This window comes from Megalobrama amblycephala, linkage group LG6 (genome assembly GCF_018812025.1).
Source record: "Megalobrama amblycephala isolate DHTTF-2021 linkage group LG6, ASM1881202v1, whole genome shotgun sequence".
NCBI classification, from domain to species: Eukaryota; Metazoa; Chordata; class Actinopteri; order Cypriniformes; family Xenocyprididae; genus Megalobrama; species Megalobrama amblycephala.
In genome coordinates this window covers 36,818,010-36,841,514 of record NC_063049.1, presented here as the reverse complement: position 1 = coordinate 36,841,514, position 23,505 = coordinate 36,818,010, and the positions used below count along the sequence as shown (strand labels likewise).

The 23,505-nt window shown below is 41.2% G+C and overlaps 1 protein-coding gene across 1 annotated transcript in view; it reads left to right on the top strand.

Annotated features, from left to right (window-relative positions):
- The window catches only part of LOC125270626 (titin-like), a 137,859-nt gene that overhangs the window by 94,179 nt on the left and 20,175 nt on the right, over positions 1 to 23,505 (top strand). Inside the window, 12 exon segments of the mRNA XM_048194421.1 lie at positions 76 to 378; positions 463 to 17,634; positions 17,743 to 18,039; positions 18,137 to 18,724; positions 18,807 to 19,109; positions 19,201 to 19,497; positions 19,596 to 19,883; positions 20,005 to 20,304; positions 20,425 to 20,727; positions 20,842 to 21,147; positions 21,251 to 23,017; positions 23,124 to 23,417. Of these exon segments, the coding sequence (XP_048050378.1) occupies positions 76 to 378; positions 463 to 17,634; positions 17,743 to 18,039; positions 18,137 to 18,724; positions 18,807 to 19,109; positions 19,201 to 19,497; positions 19,596 to 19,883; positions 20,005 to 20,304; positions 20,425 to 20,727; positions 20,842 to 21,147; positions 21,251 to 23,017; positions 23,124 to 23,417 (22,218 nt within the window).

The window sequence follows — 23,505 nt, the reverse complement described above, 5'->3', positions numbered from 1 at the left end:
CTATACTGCTCTTTTGTGTGATGCTGCATATGTATATGCAATAAGATTCTCAAAAGACATATTACTTATATGCAGGTCCCCCAGGCCCACCAGCTAAACCAGAAGTTGAAAATGTTTGTGGAAATTCTGTTACCATTGCTTGGAAAAGACCAGCTGATGATGGAGGAAGTGATATAACAGGCTACATGGTTGAAAGGAAAGAAAAGAAGGGAATGAGATGGACACGAGCATCCAAGAAAACAATTGCTGACCTCCACTTTGAAGTGAAAGGACTAAAAGAGGGAGAAGAATATGAATTTAGAGTAAGTGCTGAGAATAAGGCTGGTTTCGGTGAGCCAAGTGAACCTTCAGTGCCTGTGAGGACCAAGCTTGTTGCATGTAAGTAAAGTGATTACATTTTATTTTATATGATTACTTGATATGATAGCAAAGATATTCCTAACATGTTTTATTACTTTCCAGATGTACCTGGTCCTCCAGTCAACCCAAGAGTCACAGACACAACAAAAACAACAGCTGAGTTGCACTGGGGCAAACCACTTAGTGATGGTGGCATGGAAGTCACAGGATACCTTGTTGAACACAAAAAGGAGGGAGAAGAAGAATGGGTCAAAGATACAACTACGCCTTTGAGGATAACTGAGTTTGTTGTTCCCAATTTGCAAGCTGGAGTAAAGTATCATTTCAGAATTAGTGCGATGAATGGAATGGGTGTCAGTGAACCAGCACAGACAGAGGATCTTGTTGAAATTGTGGAACGTGAAGAAATCCCTGATTTAGAACTGGATGTAGAACTCAGAAGAACATTAGTTGTTAGGGCAGGTGCATCTATTCGTATATTTATTCCTATTAAAGGACGCCCAACCCCTACAGTGACTTGGTCAAAAGAGGACACACCATTGAAAACTCGTGCAATCATCGATAATACTGAATCATACACCCTGCTGGTCATTCCTGACTGTAATAGACGTGACGCAGGGAAATATGATTTAACATTAGAGAATGCTGCTGGAAAGAAGACCGCTTCTGTGGTTGTAAGGGTTTTGGACTCCCCTGGGCCTCCTCTCAATCTGAAACCCAAAGCAATTGACAAAGAGAGTATCACATTGGAATGGGAAATGCCTCTTGTTGATGGAGGTTCCAAGATCACCAATTACATCATTGAGAAGCGAGAGTCTACTCGCAAAGCATATGCTGCTGTGATCACACAGTGTGCGACATGCTCTGTCAGAGTTCCTGATCTGGGAGAGGGTTTGGAATATTATTTCAGAGTTTATGCTGAAAATGAGTATGGCATTGGTGAAGCAGTTGAAACCCCAGACCCAGTCAGAGCATCTCAAGCACCAACTCCGCCAGAAAATGTCACTTTTACTGATGTCACAAAGAACACAGTTAGTCTTGCATGGACTAAACCAAAACATGATGGTGGCAGTAGAGTTAGTGGGTATGTAATTGAGGCCCAAAAGAAAGGAACAGATCAGTGGGCCCATGTGACAACTGTGAAGACTTTGGACTTTACTGTAAAAAATCTTAATGAAAATGAAGAGTATGTATTCCGTGTGATGGCCGTGAACAGTTCTGGACGGAGTCAACCTCGTGTAAGCAAGCCTGTTGTTATCAGAGAACAAAATTCAGAACCGGAATTCGACCTCCGTGGTGTGTGTCAGAAGACAGTTATTGCCAAGGCCGGTGAAGATATAAAGGTTGAGGTGCCTATTTCTGGACGTCCAAAACCAACAGTTTCCTGGCAGAAAGACAGTCAAGCCCTTAAATTAACACAAAGAACAATGATTGAAAATACTTCTACCTCAACTATCTTGATCATAAAAGAATGTTTAAGGGGTGACAGTGGAATATACTCAATGACAGGAAAGAACATTGTTGGCTCAGTCACAGACAGCATCACAGTAAAGGTGCATGATGTGCCTGGACCACCAAAGGGACCAATTAAACTGGATAAAATATCTCGTACTTTCATTGAGTTCTCATGGGAAGCTCCTGAAAATGATGGAGGTGTACCAATCAATAACTATGTAGTAGAAATAAGGGAAACTACTAGCCAGACATGGGTAGAGCTTTCCTCATTGATTATTCGCACAACATTTAAAGCAACTCGTTTAACTACAGGAGTTGAATATCAATTCCGTGTCAAGGCCAAAAACAGATATGGTACAGGGCCTCCAATAACCTCAGAGGCAGTGGTTGCTGCATATCCATTCAAGGCACCTGGGCCACCTGGAACACCTCAAGTTGTTGCTTTCACTAAGGATACAATGACAATTGGCTGGAATGAGCCTGTTAATGATGGTGGAAGTGAGGTCATTGGTTACCATGTTGAAAGGAAAGAGAGGAGCAGTATTGTTTGGCACAGAATTAGCAAGGCACTTGTCGTCGGAAATCTGTTCAAATCCACAGGACTAGAGGATGGTGTGGCATATGAATTCCGTGTGATTGCTGAAAACATAGCTGGAATTGGAAAACCAAGCAAAGCTTCTGAACCCATGCTTGCTCTTGATCCAGTTGATCCACCTGGTCAACCTGTCCCAATACATGTGTCGAAAAATACCATCACTATTCAGTGGACGAAGCCAGAGTATGATGGTGGATTCAAAATTACTGGCTATACTGTGGAAAAGAGAGATCTTCCAGCTGGTCGCTGGATAAGAGCTAACTTTACAAATATCATTGAAACCACTTTCACAATAAGTGGTCTGACACAAGATGCATCTTATGAATTCCGTGTACTTGCAAGAAATTCAGCAGGTGCTGTTAGTAACCCATCAGATCCATCAGATCCAATTATTTGCAAAGATGACATTGTAGAACCAAGAATTATGGTTGATGCTAAATTTAAAGATATTGTCCTTGTCAAATCCGGAGAACAGTTTAAACTTGAAGCTGATGTTGCAGGCCAGCCATTACCATCCATGGTTTGGACGAAAGATGGAAAAGATGTTGAAAACACATCTAAACTACAGATTAAAATGTCAGAACTTGCATCAGTCTTGATCAACAAGGATTCGGTCAGAAGGGATGGTGGTGAATTTATTCTGACAGCAACAAATGTTGGTGGCTTTGCTAAGCATGTTTTCAATGTGAAGGTTCTTGATAGACCAGGACCACCTAAAGGACCTCTGGCAGTTTCTGATATCACAGCCGAAAAATGCGTGCTCACATGGAATCCACCTGCAGATGATGGCGGGGCAAATATCGAACATTATGTTATTGAAAAACGCGAGTCAAGCAGACTTGCTTGGACAAATGTGGCATCCGAATTGCAGGTTAATCAGTACCAAGTGACAAAGTTGCTCAAAGGAAATGAATACATTTTCAGAGTTATGGCTGTTAACAAGTATGGTGTTGGAGAACCTCTTGAGTCTGAAGCAATAATTGCAGAAAATCCATATGTACCACCGGATCCTCCACAAACACCTGAGATAACAGCAGTCACTAAAGATTCAGCAGTTATCTGTTGGGGTGCACCAGCCAGCAATGGTGGAAGTGAAATCACCAGCTATCGCATTGAGAAAAGAGACAGGATTAGTTTGCGCTGGATAAAATGCAACAAAAAGAATGTTACTGACTTGCATTTCAAGGTTACTGCTCTTGTTCCAGGCCATGAATATGAATTCAGAGTTTTTGCTGAAAATGCAGCAGGAATAAGTGAACCAAGTCCTTCATCACCATTTGTTAAGGCCACAGATACTCTTTTTAAACCAGGTCCACCTGGCAATCCAAGAATCCTGGACACAACAAGTTCTTCTATCACGCTTGCATGGAACAAACCGGTTTATGATGGTGGTTCTGAAATTACTGGCTATATTGTTGAGACCTGTCTCCCTGGAACTGATGAGGAGGAATGGACAATTGTCTCCCCTAAAGATGGTATAAAGGGGACATCATTTACAATTAAAAATCTTAAAGAAAATCAGGAATACAAAATCAATGTGTCAGCTGTAAATAGCGAGGGTATTGGAGATGCAGCACCTGTACCAGGTTCTCCCAAAGCAGAGGAACGACTCATAGCACCGGAGGTTGACCTTGATGCTGAACTTCGTAAGATTGTGAACATCAGAGCCTGCAATACACTAAGACTTTTTGTGCCAATTAGAGGTAGACCAACACCAGAGGCCAAATGGTCAAGAGAGAATGATGAACCTTTAGACAGAGCTACCATTGAAACTACATCTTCTTTTACATCACTGGTTATTGGAAATGTGAATAGATTTGACAGTGGGAAATACAATTTGACTGTAGAAAACAGCTCTGGAACAAAGACAGTCTCTGTAATAGTTAGAGTTCTAGATACGCCTGGAGCACCACAAAACTTAAAAATAAGCCAGGTTACTAAAGAATCTGTTTCACTTATTTGGGATCCTCCACTTAACGATGGTGGCACAAAAATTAAGAATTACATTGTTGAGAAGCGTGAGGCTACAAGAAAGGCATATGCTACAGTAAATGCCAATTGTCACAAAACTACTTGGACAGTTGACCAGCTCCAAGAAGGATGCAACTACTACTTCAGAGTTCTAGCAGAAAATGAGTATGGCATTGGTCTTCCTATTGAGACGGGTGAATCTGTTAAAGTGTCTGAGAAGCCACTTCCCCCTGGCAAGATTACACTTCAGGATGTCACAAAGACGAGTGTGACATTATCTTGGGAAAAACCTGAACATGATGGAGGAAGCAGAGTGGTTGCATATGTTGTAGAGATGCAGAGCAAAGGCAGTGAAAAATGGACACAAGCTGTTATTGTCAAGGTACCTGAAGCAGTTATTACTGGGCTTGCACCTGGTGAAGAGTATATGTTCCGTGTTTCTGCAAGAAATGAAAAGGGAACCAGTGATCCTCGTCAAATTGGTGTCCCTGTGATTGCAAAGGACCTTGTAATTGCTCCATCGGCTAAGATGTTGTTTTCTACATTCAGTGTCCTGGCAGGAGAGGATTTGACACTTGATATTCCATATAATGCTCGCCCCAAAGCTGCCATTTCATGGCTAAAGGAAGCAGTCCCACTTAAACGAACAAGCAGGGTTAACTTTTCCTCTACGGATACACAGCTGAATTTAGTAATCAAAGAGGCCTGTAGAGATGATGTTGGCCAGTATAGTATCAAACTATCAAACACAGCTGGTGAGACAACAGTGGATATTGGAATTGTTGTTCTTGACAAACCTGGGCCACCAACAGGCCCTGTTAAAGTTGATGAAGTAACATCTGACAGTGTTACCATTTCTTGGAAGCCACCAGAGTATGATGGGGGCTGCACCATTAATAATTACATAGTAGAAAAGAAGGACACATCCACAACAAATTGGCAGGTTGTAGCAGCAAACCTAGCAAGAACTCAGATTAAGGCAGGAAGACTGAAGACAGGTTGTGAATATCAATTTAGAATTGCAGCAGAGAACAGATATGGCAAAAGCCCTCTGCTTGTGTCTGAATGTGTTGTTGCACAGTATCCTTACAAACTACCGGGCCCTCCTGGAACACCTTTCTTGCAGTCTTCCACAAAAGATAGTATGGTGATAGTGTGGAATGAACCTGTTATTGATGGTGGAGCAACAATCTTAGGATATCACCTTGAGCGAAAAGAGAGAAATAGTATTCTTTGGGTGAAGTTAAACAAAAGCATAATCCAAGACACAACTTTAAAGACCACAGGGCTTGAAGAAGGCATGGAGTATGAATACAGAGTTTATGCTGAAAACATTGTTGGCATTGGTAAGGCTAGTAAGATATCAGAGGGCTATGTTGCCAGAGATCCTTGTGATCCTCCAGGAACACCAGAAGCCATTAAAATCACAAAGAATTCTATTACAATTGCATGGACCAAGCCAGAGTATGATGGTGGAAGCAAAGTCATTGGATATATTGTAGAAAAGAAGGAATTGCCTGCAGGACGCTGGATGAAAGCAAACTTCACCAATGTCATAGAGACTGAGTATACTGCAACAGGTCTTACAGAAGACGAGAAATATGAGTTCCGTGTCATTGCAAGAAATGCTGCTGGAGTTTTCAGTGATCCTTCATATAGTACTGGACCTATCATGGCAAAGGATGAGATTGAACCACCGCGTATCAGCATAGATCCAGAGTACAGTCAAACAATTGTTGTAAATGCAGGAGACAACTTCAAGATTGATGCAGATGTTCATGGAAAACCAATACCAACAATTCGTTGGATGAAGGGTGAGCAAGAACTTGGAAACACCATATATCGTGAAATTAAAAGCACAGATAACTATACCTGTTTGACTGTAAAGGAGGCCAAACTTGCTGATGGAGGTCAGTATATTCTACTGCTGCAAAATCCAGGAGGAGAGAAAGCTGTTCAAGTAAATATCTGTGTCCTAGATAAGCCTGGACCACCTGAGGGACCCATCTCTATCACAGGTGTAACCAGTGAGCAATGCTGCCTTGCTTGGAAACCACCTAAACAAGATGGTGGCAGCAAAATCATTCATTATATTGTTGAAAAAAGGGAGACTAGCAGACTACTTTGGACAGTTGTTGAACCCAAAGTGCAAGCTGTAAATCTTAAAATAACCAAACTCCTAGAAGGAAATGAATATATCTTCAGAGTTTTACCAGTGAACAAATTTGGTGTTGGTGAGCCCCTCCAATCAGGTGCAGTTGTTATCAAGAATCCATTCACACCTCCAGATGCACCAAAAGGAGTGGAAGTTTCTAATGTCAAGAAAGATTCAATGGTCTTAACATGGGAGGCCCCAACAAATGATGGGGGTACTCCTATCACTGGTTATATTATTGAGAAACATGACAAGGAAGGCATTAGATGGACCAGATGCAACATGAAAACAGTTACTAACCTCACATTTAAAGTTACTGGACTCCTGGAGAAGCACCTGTATGAATTCAGAGTTTGTGCTGAGAATGCTGCTGGAGTTAGTGAAGCAAGTTCTGCAACTGTATTCTATAAAGCCCTGGATCCTGTATTCAAGCCAGGTCCACCACATAATCCAAAAGTGTTAGACATGACAAAATCATCTGTTGCTCTTGCATGGGGAAAGCCTATTTATGATGGTGGCTGTGAAGTCCAGGGATATATTGTTGAAGCATGTGAAGCAAAAGCAGCCATAGAGGAGATAAAGACTCCAGTAGAAGAAGGAAAGGCTGCAGATGAATCAGCAGTTGCCGAAGAATGGACCATGTGCACTCCACCTACAGGTGTTAAACTGACACGCTTTACCGTGGAAAATCTGAAGGAAAAACAGGAATACAAATTCAGGGTTTGTGCAGTTAACAAGGTCGGTGTTGGGGAGCATGCTGATGTCCCCGGGCCTATTTTGCCAGAGGACAAAACAGAGGAACCAGATCTTGATATTGATGCTGAGTTTAGAAAGGTTGTACGTGTTAAAGCTGGAGGTTCTCTTAGGATGTTCATCCCTTTCAAAGGAAGACCAACCCCACAAATCAAATGGGAAAAAGATGGTGGGCAGATTAAGGAAACAGCACAGACTGAGACCACCAGCAGTCATACTTCTCTTGTGATTGATAAAGTCAACAGGACAGACAGTGGTAAATATACTGTGACTGCAGAAAACTCTGCTGGTGCAAAATCTGAAACAATTATTGTGAAAGTCCTTGACACTCCAAGCGCTCCACTCAACTTTAAAGTGAAAGAAATTACAAAGGAATCTGTAACTCTTACATGGGAGCCTCCACTGTTGGATGGTGGAGCAAAGATCAAAAATTACATTGTTGAGAAACGTGAGAGCACAAGAAAAACATTCTCTGCCGTTGTAACAAACTGCCACAAACTCTCATGGAAAGTTGAACCACTTCAAGAAGGTTGCAGTTACTATTTCAGAGTGCTTGCAGAAAATGAATATGGTGTAGGGCTACCTGCAGATATCACAGATCCTTTGAAAGTTTCAGAGGTGCCACAGTGTCCTGGAAAATTAAGTGTTGTAGATGTTACTAAAACAAGTGTGACTCTTTCTTGGGAAAAGCCAGTTCATGATGGTGGCAGCAGAATTCTTCAATATCTTGTTGAAATGCAGGTCAAGGGTAATGATAAATGGTCTGGTTGTGCCAATGTAAAAACATTGGAAGCTGTAATCAATAATTTGAACCCTGGAGAGGAGTATACTTTTAGAGTAGTTGCTGTCAATGAAAAAGGAAAGAGTGACCCACGAACACTTGCTGTCCCTGTGCAAGCAAAAGACCTTGTCTTTGGGCCTGATGTAAGACCTGCATTTAGCAACTACAGTGTTCTTGTTGGAAAGGACCTTCAAGTTGAAATTCCAGTTTCTGGCCGTCCAAAACCAAAAATCACATGGACAAAGGATGGTGCAGCCCTCAAATTCACAACAAGGGTTAACATTTCTAATACAGCACACAGCACTGTTCTTAGCATCAAAGAAGCAGCAAGAGAAGATGGTGGAATGTATGGAATAAATGTGTCCAATGTTGTTGGACAAAAGGATGCAACCATTGAAATCATCACTCTTGATAAACCTGGCCCACCAACTGGCCCTGTGCGATTTGATGAGATAACGGTGTCAAGTGTTACGTTGTCATGGGATCCTCCTAAGTATACTGGTGGTTGCCCAATTTCAAATTACGTTGTGCAAAAGAGAGATACAACTACTACAACATGGGAGAATGTTGCAATTTCATTAGCAAGAACAACAATTAAGGTACAACGACTGAAGGCTGGTTCTGAATATCAATTCAGAATTATTGCTCAAAACAGGTATGGCAAGAGCTACGCTTTGGACTCTTCAGCTGTTGTTGCTCAGTACCCATACAGAGAACCAGGACCTCCAGGAACTCCATTTGTGTCATACCTATCAAAGGACCATATGGTTGTTGAGTGGCATGAGCCAGTTTCAGATGGAGGCAGTAACATTATTGGATATCATCTTGAAAGGAAGGAGAGAAACAGCATTCTTTGGACAAAGATAAATAAGACACTGATTCAAGAAACAAGATTCAAAACCAGTCCTTTAGAGGAAGGTATCGAATATGAGTTCAGAGTCTATGCTGAAAATATTGTTGGCATTGGAAGATGTAGCAAAATCTCAGAGGGCTTTGTTGCTCGTGATCAGTGTGATCCTCCTGGAACCCCAGAAGCTGTCCATGTGAGCAAAAATTCCATAACTATCCAATGGACAAAGCCAGAGTATGATGGTGGAAGTGTTATCACTGGTTATAATGTTGAGAAACGTGATCTTCCAGAGGGTCGCTGGATGAAAGCAAGTTTCACAAATGTTATTGAAACCAATTTTACTGTCACTGGGCTTACAGAAGGTGCCAAGTACGACTTCAGGGTAATTGCAAAGAATGCTGTTGGCACTGTCAGCAAACCATCATATAATAGTGGACCAATTGCTGCATTAGATGAGGTAGAGCCACCAAAGTTCTCAATTGACCCAGAATACACAAAGACTCTTATTGTGAATGCAGGAGATACATTCAGACTTGATGCTGATGTTCATGGTAAGCCAATTCCCACAATCCAGTGGTTTAAGAATGAAAAAGAGCTTGAAAACACAATTAGATGTGACATCAAAAACACTGACAACAGAGCACTAATTATAGTAAAAGATGCAGTCAGACAAGACGGTGGTAACTACACTCTTCAGCTCACAAATGTTGCTGGCTCTCAGACTGTTCAATTCCATGTAAAAGTGCTTGATAAACCAGGCCCACCAGAAGGACCTCTTCATGTCACAGGTGTGTTCAGTGATAAATGCACACTGCTATGGCGTGCTCCACTTGATGATGGAGGAAACACTATAACTCATTACATTATTGAGAGACGTGAGACAAGTCGCCTTGCTTGGACTGTGGTCTGTAATGACTGTAAAACAACAACATACAAAGTCACAAAACTCCTTGAAGGCAACGAATATATATTCCGTGTCATGGCTGCCAACAGTTATGGTGTTGGTGAGCCAATTGACACACCATCCGTAATAATGAAAGATCCATTTAGTCACCCTGGATCACCACAAATTATTGAGGTAACAAATATTGCAAAGGACTCTATGACTGTTTGCTGGAGTGCACCAGATACTGATGGTGGAAGTGAAATTCTTGGATACATCATTGAGAAGAGAGACCGGTCTGGAATTAGATGGACAAGATGCAACAGGCAAAAAGTAACTGATGTATGCTTCAGAGTGCATGGCCTCATTGAGGATCATGAGTATGAATTCAGAGTGTCAGCTGAAAATGCAGCTGGAATTGGAGAACCAAGCTTGCCAACCTCATACTACAAGGCTTGTGATCCCAAATACAAACCTGGCTCACCCATGCATGCACATGTTGTTGATACCACCAAGACTTCAATTACAGTATCATGGGGAAAACCCCTTAATGATGGTGGATGTGCAATTCAAGGATATATTGTTGAGATCTGCAAAGCTGAAGAGGAAGAATGGACTATGTGCACTCCCCCTACTGGCTTACGTGTCAACAAATTTGAAATCACTAAGCTAACAGAACAACAAGAATATAAAATTCAAATATGTGCCATTAATAAATTAGGTGTTGGAGAGCCTGCAGTTATTCCCGGAACTGCCAAGCCCGAGGACAAGCTGGAGACCCCTGAAATTCACCTTGATTCAGAGCTGAGGAAAGGCATTGTTGTTCGCGCTGGAGGATCAGTAAGAGTCAATGTACCATTTAGAGGTAGACCAGTACCAGATATCAAATGGACTAAAGATGAAGGTGAATTGTCAGAAAAGACAGTGCTTGAAAAAGGTCTTAACTTCACCCAGCTTTCAATTGACTCCTGTGATAGAAGGGACTCTGGAAAATACACTGTGACTCTACAGAACAGCAGTGGCTCTGTATCTGAATTTGTGGCTGTTAAAGTGTTAGATACACCTGGAGCACCACTAAACCTTTTAGTTAAGGATATCAAGAAAGACTCTGTCACACTTGTTTGGGAACCACCACTTATTGATGGAGGAGCAAAGATCAAAAATTATGTTATTGACAAGCGTGAATCCACAAGAAAGGCCTATGCAAATGTAACATCCAAGTGCAGCAAGACAACTTATAAGGTGGAAAATCTTGCAGAGGGAGCAATGTATTACTTCAGAGTTATGGCTGAAAATGAATTTGGCGTTGGTTTGCCAGTTGAAACAAAAACTGCTTCAAAGGCATCTGAAGTACCTCAGCCGGTTGGAAAGGTTATGTTGACTGATGTGACAAAAGTAAGCGCATCTCTGGCCTGGGAAAAACCAGAGCATGATGGAGGTAGTAGAATTGCTGGCTACTTGATAGAAATGCAACCAAAAGGAACTGACAAATGGGGTGTAGCAACAAATGTAAAAACATGTGAAGGAACAGTCACTGGACTGACTGGTGGTCAGGAATATTTGTTCCGTGTTCTGGCATACAATGAGAAAGGCAAAAGTGAGCCAAAGCCCCTTGCTGCTCCAGTTATTGCCAATGACCTCACAATTGAACCAAGCTTGAAGTTGCAGTTCAACACATACAGTGTCAAATCTGGAAAGGATTTCAAACTTGAAATACCTATTTTTGGACGTCCAAAACCAAAGATCACTTGGTCAAAGGATGGGCAGTCACTTAAAGTAACATCCAGAGTTACTACTTCCAACACACCAACATCAACAATCCTACAGATAACTGAAGCCTGTAAAGATGACCTTGGAAAGTATGCAGTTACTGCAACAAACAGTGTTTGTGCAGTTACAGAAGATATCAGTATTATAATCTTGGATAAACCTGGTCCACCCACAGGACCAATAAAAGTGAATGAAGTAAGCAACAATTCTGTATCCATCTCATGGGAACCTCCAGAGTATACAGGAGGCTGCCAAGTAAAGCATTACATTGTTGAGAAGCGAGACACCACTGAAACTACTTGGCAAGTTGTGGCTGGATCAGTTGCTAGGACATCCCTCAAAATTACCAAGCTGAAAACTGGTGCTGAGTATCAGTTTAGAGTCATTGCTGAGAACAGATATGGTAAAGGTGCTTCTTTAGATTCAAAGTCCATTGTTGTGCAGTATCCATACAAACCACCTGGGCCACCTGGTACTCCATATGTGAAATCTGCCACCAAGGATCAAATGACCATTGAATGGAATGAACCAGTTAATGATGGTGGCAGTTCAGTGATTGGATACCACCTTGAGAGCAAAGAAAGAACAAGTATTCTATGGACAAAACTAAACAAAACCCTTATTACTGATACTGTTTTCAAAATATGCAATCTTGAAGAAGGCATTGGATATGAATTCAGGGTATATGCTGAAAACATTGTTGGTATTGGCAGAGCAAGCAAAGTTTCAGAGAGCTTTGTTGCCCGTGACCCATGTGATCCACCTGGAATGCCTGAGGCTGTTGCAATATCAAAGAACCACATTAAGATTCAGTGGACAAAGCCTCAATATGATGGTGGCAGCAAAGTGACTGGATATATTGTTGAAAGAAGAGATTTGCCTGAGGGCCGATGGATGAGGGCAAACTTTACCAATGTAATTGAGACAGAATTTACAAATACAGGCTTAACAGTAAACAATCAATATGAATTTAGAGTAATCGCAAGAAATGCAGTGGGTGTCTTCAGTGAGCCTTCGGACAGCACTGGACCAATTACTGCTACAGATGAAATTGAACCTCCTAGTGTTTCAATGGATCCTAAGTACAAGGATGTCATTGTTATCAATGCCGGAGACAACTTAGTTTTGGATGCAGATATACATGGAAAACCCACACCTGATATTCAATGGCTAAAAGAAGGAAAGGAAATGGATAAGACACTGCGCATTGAAGTAAGAAGTACACAAAAATATGCTTCTATTACAATAAAAGACTGTACTAGATTGGATGGTGGACACTATGACCTAGTTTTAAGCAACAGTGGTGGAACAAAAACAATTCCAATAACAGTAAAAGTTCTTGATAGACCAGGCCCACCAACCGGACCACTACAAGTAGCTGGCATCATGTCTGATAAATGTCATCTGTCCTGGTCTGAGCCCTCTCAAAATGGTGGTGCTAATATTTCTCATTACATCCTTGAGAAAAGGGAAACTAGCAGGCTATCCTGGACTGTTGTTGATTCCAACATTCCTACTGTGAGTTATAAAGTGACCAAGCTCCTGTCTGGTGATGAGTACATCTTTAGAGTTATGGCTGTCAACAAATATGGCATTGGTGAGCCTCTGGAATCTGAAGCAATTATTGCACGCAATCCATACAAGCCACCAAGTGCACCATCAGCACCAGAGGCAAGTGAGATAACAAAGGATTCAATAACTTTATCATGGGATGCCCCAGAGAACAATGGTGGTGCAGAAATTACATGTTATCACTTGGAGAAGCGTGACAAAGATGGTGTAAGGTGGACAAAATGCAACCGGCAGAAGCTCTCCGATCTACATTTCAAAGTAACTGGTCTGTCAGAGGGACATTTCTATGAATTCCGTGTGTCTGCTGAGAATGAAGCTGGTGTGGGAGAATCTAGTGACTTATCACTGTTTTATAGAGCAGTAAATGCTTTAACTCCCCCAGGTCCACCTCATCATCCTAAAGTGACAGATTACACAAACTCATCTGTCTCTCTGTCTTGGGGAAAACCTGCTTCAGATGGTGGTTCATATATTAAAGGTTATATTGTTGAGATGAAAGAGGTTTCTTCAGAGGAATGGATCATATGCACACCTCCAGCTGGTATTCAAGCAACACGCCTCAAAGTTGAAAACCTGAAGGAAAATGCTGAATATAACTTCCGTGTTTGTGCAATTAATTCTGAAGGCGTTGGTGAGCCTGCTGATATTCATGGATCTGTGACTGCATCTGAAAAACTTGAAGCACCTGAGATTGAACTTGATGCTGACCTCAGGAAAGTTGTCTCTGTTCGCGCAGGAGGATCCCTTCGTCTTTTCATTACAATTAGAGGTCGACCTGAGCCATCCGTCAAATGGGAAAAGGAGGATGGAACTCTTACTGAACGTGCTCAGATTGAGTCCACCAGTTCATACACCATGCTTGTAATTGACAATGTCAATAGATTTGACAGTGGAAAATATGTCTTAACTCTTGAGAATAAGAGTGGCACAAAATCTGCATTTGTGAATGTGAGGGTGCTTGGTACACCAAGTTCTCCACAGAAGTTTGAAGTAAAAGATGTGAAGAAAGATTCAGTGACTCTCTGCTGGGACCCACCGCTTACAGATGGCGGGGCTAAAATAACCAATTACGTGGTTGAGAAACGAGAATCTACAAGAAAAGCTTATACAACTGTCACAAGCAACTGCACACAGACTTCCTTTAAAATTGATGAACTGCAGGAAGGAGGCATTTTCTACTTCCGTGTGTGTGCTGTTAATGAGTATGGCTTTGGTGTGATGGCAGAAACAAAGAATCCTATTAAGGTTGCACAGGTTCCTATGCCTCCAGGAAAAGTAACAATTGTGGATGTCACAAAGAATAGTGTGACACTTACTTGGGTGAAGCCTGTCCATGATGGAGGCAGTAAAATCATCTGCTACAATGTAGAGATGCAAACCAAGGGTAGCGACAAATGGGGTGTAAGCTGCACCGTTAAGGTTCCAGAGGCTACTGTGAGCAACCTAACACCTGGTGAAACATATTCATTCAGAGTTATTGCATTGAATGAAAAAGGCAAGAGTGAGCCTCAAGAACTTGGTGTACCTGTAGTAGCTAAAGATATTGAAATTGAACCCTCTGTTCATCTGCTGTTCAATACTTACAGTGTTAAGGCTGGGGGTGATCTTACTGTGGAAGTTCCCGTGAGAGGCAGGCCTAAGCCAGTTGTCTCTTGGAAGAAGGATGGCCTTCCTTTGAAGCAAACAACCTCTCTTTCAATTGTCAACACTATTGTGTCAAGCAAAATTATTATCAAAGAAGCTGCTATTGAACATGTTGGTAAATATGAAATCACTCTCGCTAATACAGCAGGCACCATGTCCACAGATATTGGCATTGTTGTTCTTGATAAACCTGGGCCACCAGCTTCAGTAAAGGTTGACGCTGTGACTTCTGACAGTATTACCTTGTCATGGGCCCCTCCAGAATATGATGGTGGATGCTCCATCAATAATTATATTGTTGAGAAGAGAGATACCAACACAACAGAGTGGCAAATTGTTTCAACAAATGTTGCCAGAACCTCAGTAAAGGTACCTCGATTGACACAAGGTTCTGAGTACCAGTTCCGTATCTATGCTGTGAACCGCTATGGAAAGGGTAAGCCAATTGACTCTCCAGGCATTACTGCTGAGTACACATTCAAACAGCCTGGTCCACCTTCTACACCCCGCGTAGCTCATGCCACCAAGGTCTTCATGCTCGTTACATGGAATGAGCCAGTTAATGATGGTGGTAGCACGGTCCTTGGCTATCATTTAGAACGCAAGGAGAGAAGCAGTATTCTTTGGACAAAGGTGAACAGGGCACTCATCAAGGATACTGAATTCAAAGTAACGGGTATTGAGGAAGGTATGATGTACGAATTCCGTGTCTATGCTGAAAATATTGCTGGAATTGGCAAGGCAAGCAAAGCCAGTGAGGCCATAGCTGCACGAGATCCTTGTGATCCTCCTGGTCAACCTGTTATAACTAGCATTACCAAATCCTCTGTATCTCTTTCTTGGACAAAGCCTGAATATGATGGTGGAGCCAAAGTTACTGGTTACATAATTGAACGTAGAGATCTCCCAGATGGTCGCTGGTTAAGATGCAATTTTACCAATGTTGTAGAGACTTACTTTGATGTTACTGGCCTTACATTGGATCAGCAATATGATTTCCGTGTTATTGCAAAGAATGCTGCTGGACTATTCAGTGAGCCATCCTACAACACTGGTCCTATTACAGTTAAAGATAATGTAGATCCACCGCGCATCATGATGGATGTCAAGTTCAGAGATGTTGTGGTAGTAAAAGCTGGGGAAACCCTGAAGATTAATGCTGACATTGCAGGGCGTCCTCTTCCAGTTGCAACTTGGTCAAAGGATGGACATGAAATTGAACTCAAGGCAAGAATTCAGATAACTGGAACAGATACAAGTACTATGATAGTAATTAAAGACTGCAAAAGGAGTGATTCTGGGCAGTATGCTTTGACATTACAGAATGTTGCAGGAAGTGTCACAACACCAGTAAACTGTGTTATTCTTGATAAACCAGGACCTTCAGCAGGACCACTGTCAGTAACGGGCCTCACAGCAGAGGAGTGCACATTGTCATGGGGACCACCACAAGAAATTGGTGGCTCTGAAATAACACATTATGTTGTTCAGAAACGAGAGACCAGCCGATTGGCATGGACACTTGTCCATGGAGAGGTCAAAACCACAACATTTAAGGTCACTAAGCTCCTGAAAGGAAATGAGTACATATTCAGAGTATTAGCTGTCAACAAGTTTGGACTTGGCGAAGCCCTTGAAAGTGAAATTGTCAAGGTCACTGATCCATACACTATCCCAGCAGCCCCAACAAATGTTGAAATTACAAGTGTAACCAGTGAGGAAATGAATCTAACTTGGACAAAGCCTGCATCTGATGGAGGCAGTGAGATCCTTGGATATATAATTGAAAGGCGAGATAAATCTGGTCTTCACTGGGTTCGTGTGAACAGGGAGCTTGTGAAAGGCCTAACAGCTGTGATATCAAAATTAAGAAGAGGATGTGAATATGAGTTTAGAGTTTATGCTGAAAATGCGGCAGGATTAAGTCCAGCTAGTAACCCATCTCATTCAGCAAGAGCAGAGGATAAACTTTTGGTGCCATCCCCACCAACTAAACCAAAGATTCTGGATCATACCAAGAATTCTATTACTATTGCCTGGAAAAAGCCATTATCTGATGGTGGTGCACAGATCCTAGGATACACTGTAGAATATAAGAAATCTGAGGATGAGGAATGGATTGTGGAGATTCAGATGACAAAGAGCAATGAATTCACCATTTCTGGTCTTACAACTGATGTGGAGTATGTATTTGCTGTTAAAGCAATCAACAAAGTTGGTGTTAGTGAGCGGTCAGCTGTCTCTGAGCCACAAACAGCAACTGAGAGAAAGGAGGAACCTGTATTTGACGTTGACATTGAGATGCGAAAGACTTTAATTGTCAAGCATGGTAATTCATTTACTTTGACGGCACCATTCAAGGGAAAGCCAGTTCCTTCAATTACATGGAATAAAGAGGAAACTGACCTCAAAGCAAGGGCAAGCATAGAAACAACAGAAAAATACACATCTATTACTATTGAGAAAGCAACAAGAAATGACTCTGGACAATACATTGTTACTTTGGACAATGGTGTTGGAACTGCATCTTTGCCAATGGTGGTCAAAGTGCTTGATACCCCTGGACCACCAACTAATGTGAAAATTACAGAAGTCACAAAAGATTCTGCTACAGTTACTTGGGCACCACCAGAGAATGATGGAGGAGATGCTGTTAAGGCTTATCATGTTGAGAAACGTGAAGCAAGCAAAAAGGCCTGGGTATGTGTAACAAGCAACTGTCACAGTCTAACATACAAGGTTGAAGACTTGCAAGAAGGTGCAATCTACTACTTTAGAATTACTGGAGAAAATGAGTTTGGGACAGGTGTACCTACTGAAACTAAAGATGGAACCAAGATTACAGGTAAAAATCATTATAAGATTTATTTGTCTGAAAATTAGAAAATAATAAGTTTCAGAATATATGTTTTCTTTCTGTGTTTTAAATATGATTTCAACTTTGCACCAACAGAAAAACCAAGTCCACCTGCTAGACTTGGTGTTACCGAAGTAACAAAGAATAGTGTCACCATTGCATGGTCAAAACCAGAGCATGATGGTGGAAGCCGAATTACTAGCTACCTCATTGATGCCCTTGAAAAAGGCCAACAGAAGTGGGTTAAATGTGCCAATGTTAAAGCCAACACCCACATAATTAAAGGCCTGAGGGAAAATGCAGAATACTTTTTCAGAGTTCGTGCTGAGAATCACGCTGGACTTAGTGAACCTAAAGAAATGATAATCCCTGTGGTTGTTAAAGATCAGTTGGGTGAGTCTTAATTCATTTTTATTTATTCCATGTTTATTATATTTAATAGATTTTAATATTTGATCTTGTACTTCATTTTCTTTCATGTTCTTAACAGATGCCCCTGAGTTTGATATGAAGAACTTCCCACATAACACTGTATATGTGAGAGCAGGATCAAATCTTAAATTTGAGCTTCCTCTCTCTGGTAAACCAATGCCAAAGGTCACAATGACAAGAGGCAATGCTCCAGTTAAGTGTGGAAAGAGATTCAGCTTTGAAGTAACCCCTGAAAGTCTTAATATCAACCTCAAGGAAAGTATTGCAAGTGATGCTGGAAGATATGACATTGTCGCCTCAAACACAAGTGGAACAACCAAGATGTTTGTAAACATACTGGTCCTGGATAGACCAGGTCCTCCAGTTGGTCCAGTTGAAGTTAGTGGTGTGGGAGAGACAAGCTTGTGTCTTAAATGGCTCCCACCTCTGTATGATGGTGGCAGTCCTGTCACAAACTATGTTGTTCTTAAACGTGAAACAAGTACACCAGCCTGGACAGAAGTGTCATCCACAATTGCAAGAAGTGCTATTAAAGTCACCAAACTTACAAAGGGAGAAGAATACCAGTTCAGGGTTAAAGCTGAGAATCGCTTTGGCATCAGTGACCACATTGATACTCAGTCAATTACAGTGAAGCTTCCATACAGTGAGTACTTGGATATTGTACATTTGTTTCTAGTTGTGTCTGAATTTCTGTTAAACCTCTGCTGGTTTATTTTATGTTTTAGCTATCCCTGGTCCACCATCAACACCATGGCTGGGCTATGTGTCAAGGGAAAGCCTCACTGTTTGCTGGAATGATCCAGTAGTAGATGGTGGAAGCCCGGTGTTTGGATACCACGTCCAAATGAAAGAAAGAAGCAGCATCCTTTGGCAGACGGTGAACAAAACAGCAATCCCTGCAACTCAAATTAGAGTGACAAATATATGTCCTGGAATGATTTACGAATTCAAAGTAGCTGCAGAAAATGCAGCTGGTATTGGAAAGTTCAGCAAGACATCAGAAGAAGTGCTAGCGATTGATGCCTGTGGTAAGCTTAATACAAAAAAATTTATGTGCAAAGATGATGTCAAGTTTCTCTGAATTTCTATGCCAAATAACAAATCCTTGTTTTATTTTAGAACCACCGGCAAATGTGAGAATTTCTGAGGTTACAAAAAATTCAGTTAGCCTTGTATGGCAGAAGCCTTCATTTGATGGTGGAAGCAAAATCACTGGCTACATGGTTGAGCGAAGAGATGCTCCAAATGGCAGATGGACAAAGGCAAACTATACCAATGTCATCGATACCAATTTCACTGTGTCAGGCTTGACTCAGGATCAGTCATATGAATTTAGGATTTTCACCAAAAATGCAGTTGGCTCAATTAGCAACCCATCTCTAATTGCAGGACCAGTAACTTGTGTTGACATTTCTGGTAAGTGTATTGCTTCTACATTGCTTGTTTATTTAATGTTACCATGCACAGAAATGGGTCTTTACTACACACACTTTTCCATTGTTCCCCATTTCTAGGTGCTCCAGTAATTGACCTGCCCCCAGAGTATTTGGATGTTGTGCAATACAAAGCTGGTTCATCAATCAAAATCAAAGTGGGAATATCTGCTAAACCCTTGCCAACATTTGAATGGCTTAAAGATGAAAAGGAATTAGTTTCAAGTGCACAGATGTCGATTGAGAACACAACTGACTCATCAGCCATCCTCATTAAAGATTCTACTCGTCTTAATACTGGAACCTATGAGCTCAAAATCAAGAATGTGTTCGGCACAGCATCTGCTTCTATAAGAATACAGATATTAGGTAGGTAATCATTTGTGTCAAAATATGTATATACATGTAATTTCAATGTCTTATTCACATCTTTCAATGTCTTATCCATTTCCTAATTGTATATCAAAATACATTTCCATTCTATAAACAGACAAACCTGGACCTCCAGCTGGACACATTGAATTCAAAACAGTCACTGCTGACAAGATAACAATTGCATGGGAACCAGTGGCTCATGAAGGAGGTGCCAAAGTAACTCATTACATTGTAGAAAAACGAGAGACAAGTAGAGTAGTGTGGTCTACAGTTTCTGAGAAAATGGAAGCACGCACTGTCACTGTCCAAAAGTTGGCCAGAGGAAATGAATATGTATTCCGTGTCAGAGGTGTTAACAAATTTGGAGCTGGAGATCCTCTGGAGTCTGAGCCTGTTATCGCCAAAAATGCATTCGGTAGGGAAATAGTAAATCGAAAATCAATATTATTAATCTAAATAATATAGTTTTGGTAAACCAGATAATGCATATAAGACCACAACTACACTATTTATTAAATCAATGCAATTTTTTCAGTTACTCCTGGACAACCTTCTACACCTGAAGCAACAGATATCACCAGAACATCAATGCAGATCATTTGGGATAAACCTAGTTTGGATGGTGGTAGCATGGTTACAGGATACTATTTGGAGAGACGTGACAAGAAGAGCCTGCGCTGGGTAAAAGTATACAAGGACCCCATTAGTGACACAAAAGCAAAGGTCCATCATCTCACTGAAGGAAATGAATATCAGTATCGTGTATGTGCAATCAATAAAGCTGGGGAAGGTCCATACACAGATGTTTCTGACTTCTACAAAGCTGCTGATCCAGTTGGTATGTATTACTTATATAATTTTACTAATCTGTTCATTTTTACTAAATCTATATTTAATATAGAGTCAAACTCTCTTGACATAGAGTTCTAACCAAGATTGTTTTTCTCTCAAGACCCACCATATGAACCAACTAAGCTGAAGGTGGTTGACTCAACTAAAACATCAATCACACTTGGATGGTCAAAGCCAGAGTGTGATGGAGGCAGTGAAATCACCAGCTATGTTGTAGAAAAAAGAGTTGGTGAAGAAGGGGAATGGACAGTGATTAGCCATAAGGGAGAAGTGAGAACTACAGAGTATGTTGCTTCAGATCTTAAACCAGATATTGACTACTACTTCCGTGTATCTGCTGTTAATTGTGCTGGCCGTGGAGACCCAATAGAAATGGAAGAGCCAGTACAAGCCAAGGACATTCTTGGTATGTATTAATGTTAAAATGCTTGGAATATCTTTGTATATTCTAAAATAATGTTTTCTGATTGTAACAACAGCATAAATCATTTTAATTGCTATTTTTGCAGAGGAAGCCCAGATTGATACAGATGTTGCAGTGAGAACTCACTACATTGTGAAAGCTGGTAAAGATGTTGAAATTATGGTTCCCCTCAAAGGCAGACCTGCTCCAAGCATCTCTTGGAAAAAGGAAGACCAGAACATTGACAATGATCCTAAATATGACATTCACAACACAGACACTTCATCATGTCTCATAATTACACAAGTAACTCGAAGTGACACTGGTAAATATACCATTAATATATCAAATGGTGTGGGAGAACCAAAGTCACTAACTGTATCTGTTAAAGTACAGGACACTCCAGCTGCTTGTAGGAATTTGATCCTGAAAGATGTCACTCGTGGAAAAGTTACTCTTTGTTGGGAGCCTCCTCTACTGGATGGTGGCGCTGAAATTACCAATTATGTTGTTGAGAAAAGAGACTCTTCGAAGCGTACATATGCCTGTGTAACAAATAAATGCAAAGAAACCACATGTGTAATTGAAGAACTTTCTGAGAAGGCATCCTTCTTCTTCCGTGTATTGGCAGAAAATGAGAATGGAGTTGGAGATCCATGTGAAACAGCAGAGCCAGTTAAAGCCACTGAGACCCCAGGTCCAGTCAAAGACCTTTCTATGAAAGACTCCACAAAGACTTCAGTAACACTACAATGGAACAAACCAGATTATGATGGTGGTAGCATTATTACAGACTACATAATTGAAAAGAAACTCCAAGGTCAAGAAGAATGGGCTCCTGCTGGCACAAACAAGCACTGTGAACATGAAGTTACAAAGCTTAAGGAACTCTCTGAAATGTTTTTCAGAGTTTGTTCTAAGAATGAAAAGGGTAATAGTGATTTTGTTGAAGTTGGACCAATTAAAGTAAAGGACTACATTATTCCACCAGAAGCAAACCTTGAAGAGTATCCTGATGGACAAATCAGTGTGCGTTTGGGACACAATGTACACATTGAATTGCCATACAAGGGTAAGCCTAGACCAACAATTCTTTGGTTAAAGGACAACTTACCACTGAAGGAGAGTGAAAAGGTCCGCTTCAAGAAGACTGAAAACAAGGCCACTCTTATGATAAAAAATGTGGAGAAAGAGAATGGAGGCAAATACACACTTACTCTTGACAACACATTCTTCAGAAAATCGTTTCACGTACAGGTCATTACCCTTGGACCACCCTCTAAACCTATTGGACCTATTCGCTTGGATGAGGTCAGAGCAGAAAGTATAGCTATATCTTGGGATGAACCAAATGATAATGGAGGTGGAGAGATTACTTGCTACACTGTTGAGAAACGTGACACCTCTCAGACAGACTGGAAAATGGCTTGTTCAAGTGTAATTGGAACATCGTTTAAGGTACCTAACTTGATCAAGGGAATTCAGTATCAGTTCAGAGTCTGTGCAGAAAATAGATATGGTGCAAGTGAACCTTTAGTTTCACAAAATGTCATTGCCAAGCATGAGTTTAGACCACCCGGCCCACCAGGCATACCAGTGGTTTACAATGTTACAAACGATGGCATGACTATTCAGTGGGATGCCCCAATCTATGATGGAGGTTGTCCAGTCCTTGGGTTCCATGTTGAAAAGAAAGAGAAGAACAGCATAATGTGGCAAAAAGTCAACACAGTTTTGGTGAAAGAAAGGGAGTACAGGATTCTTGGTCTTATTGAAGGCTTGGAATACCAGTTCAGAGTCTACGCCCAGAATGATGCTGGATACAGTCGCATGGGTGATGCAAACAAACCTATTATGGCTGTTTCTCCAGTTGGTAAGTTCAACTTTAAGACTTTTTTTTTTTCACACAGAACTTGCATGTTAAAATATGACAACTGACAGTAGCTAAATACTAAATAACTTGTGTATTTTAACCTCAGATCCACCCGGTACCCCTGACTATGTTGATGTAACAAGTGAATCAGTTAAACTGAAATGGGAGGCACCCAAGCGTGACGGTGGAAGCAAAATTGTTGCCTATAATGTGGAGAAACGACAGGGCAAAGGAAGGTGGTTGAAGACCAATTTTTCGAATGTGACTGACACAGAATTTACAGTGACTGGTCTTGCTTGCGGTGAACGCTATGAATTTAGAGTCATAGCAAGAAATGCCATCGGCACAGTGAGCCCACCCTCTCAGTCATCTGGATATGTCGTAATCAGAGATGAGAGCTGTAAGTTCATGCAGTTTATATTGTGTTTCTCATTGTCCGGTTGTCACAATACATGCAATTGCTGTGCTGTGTATATTAAAAAGTGCAA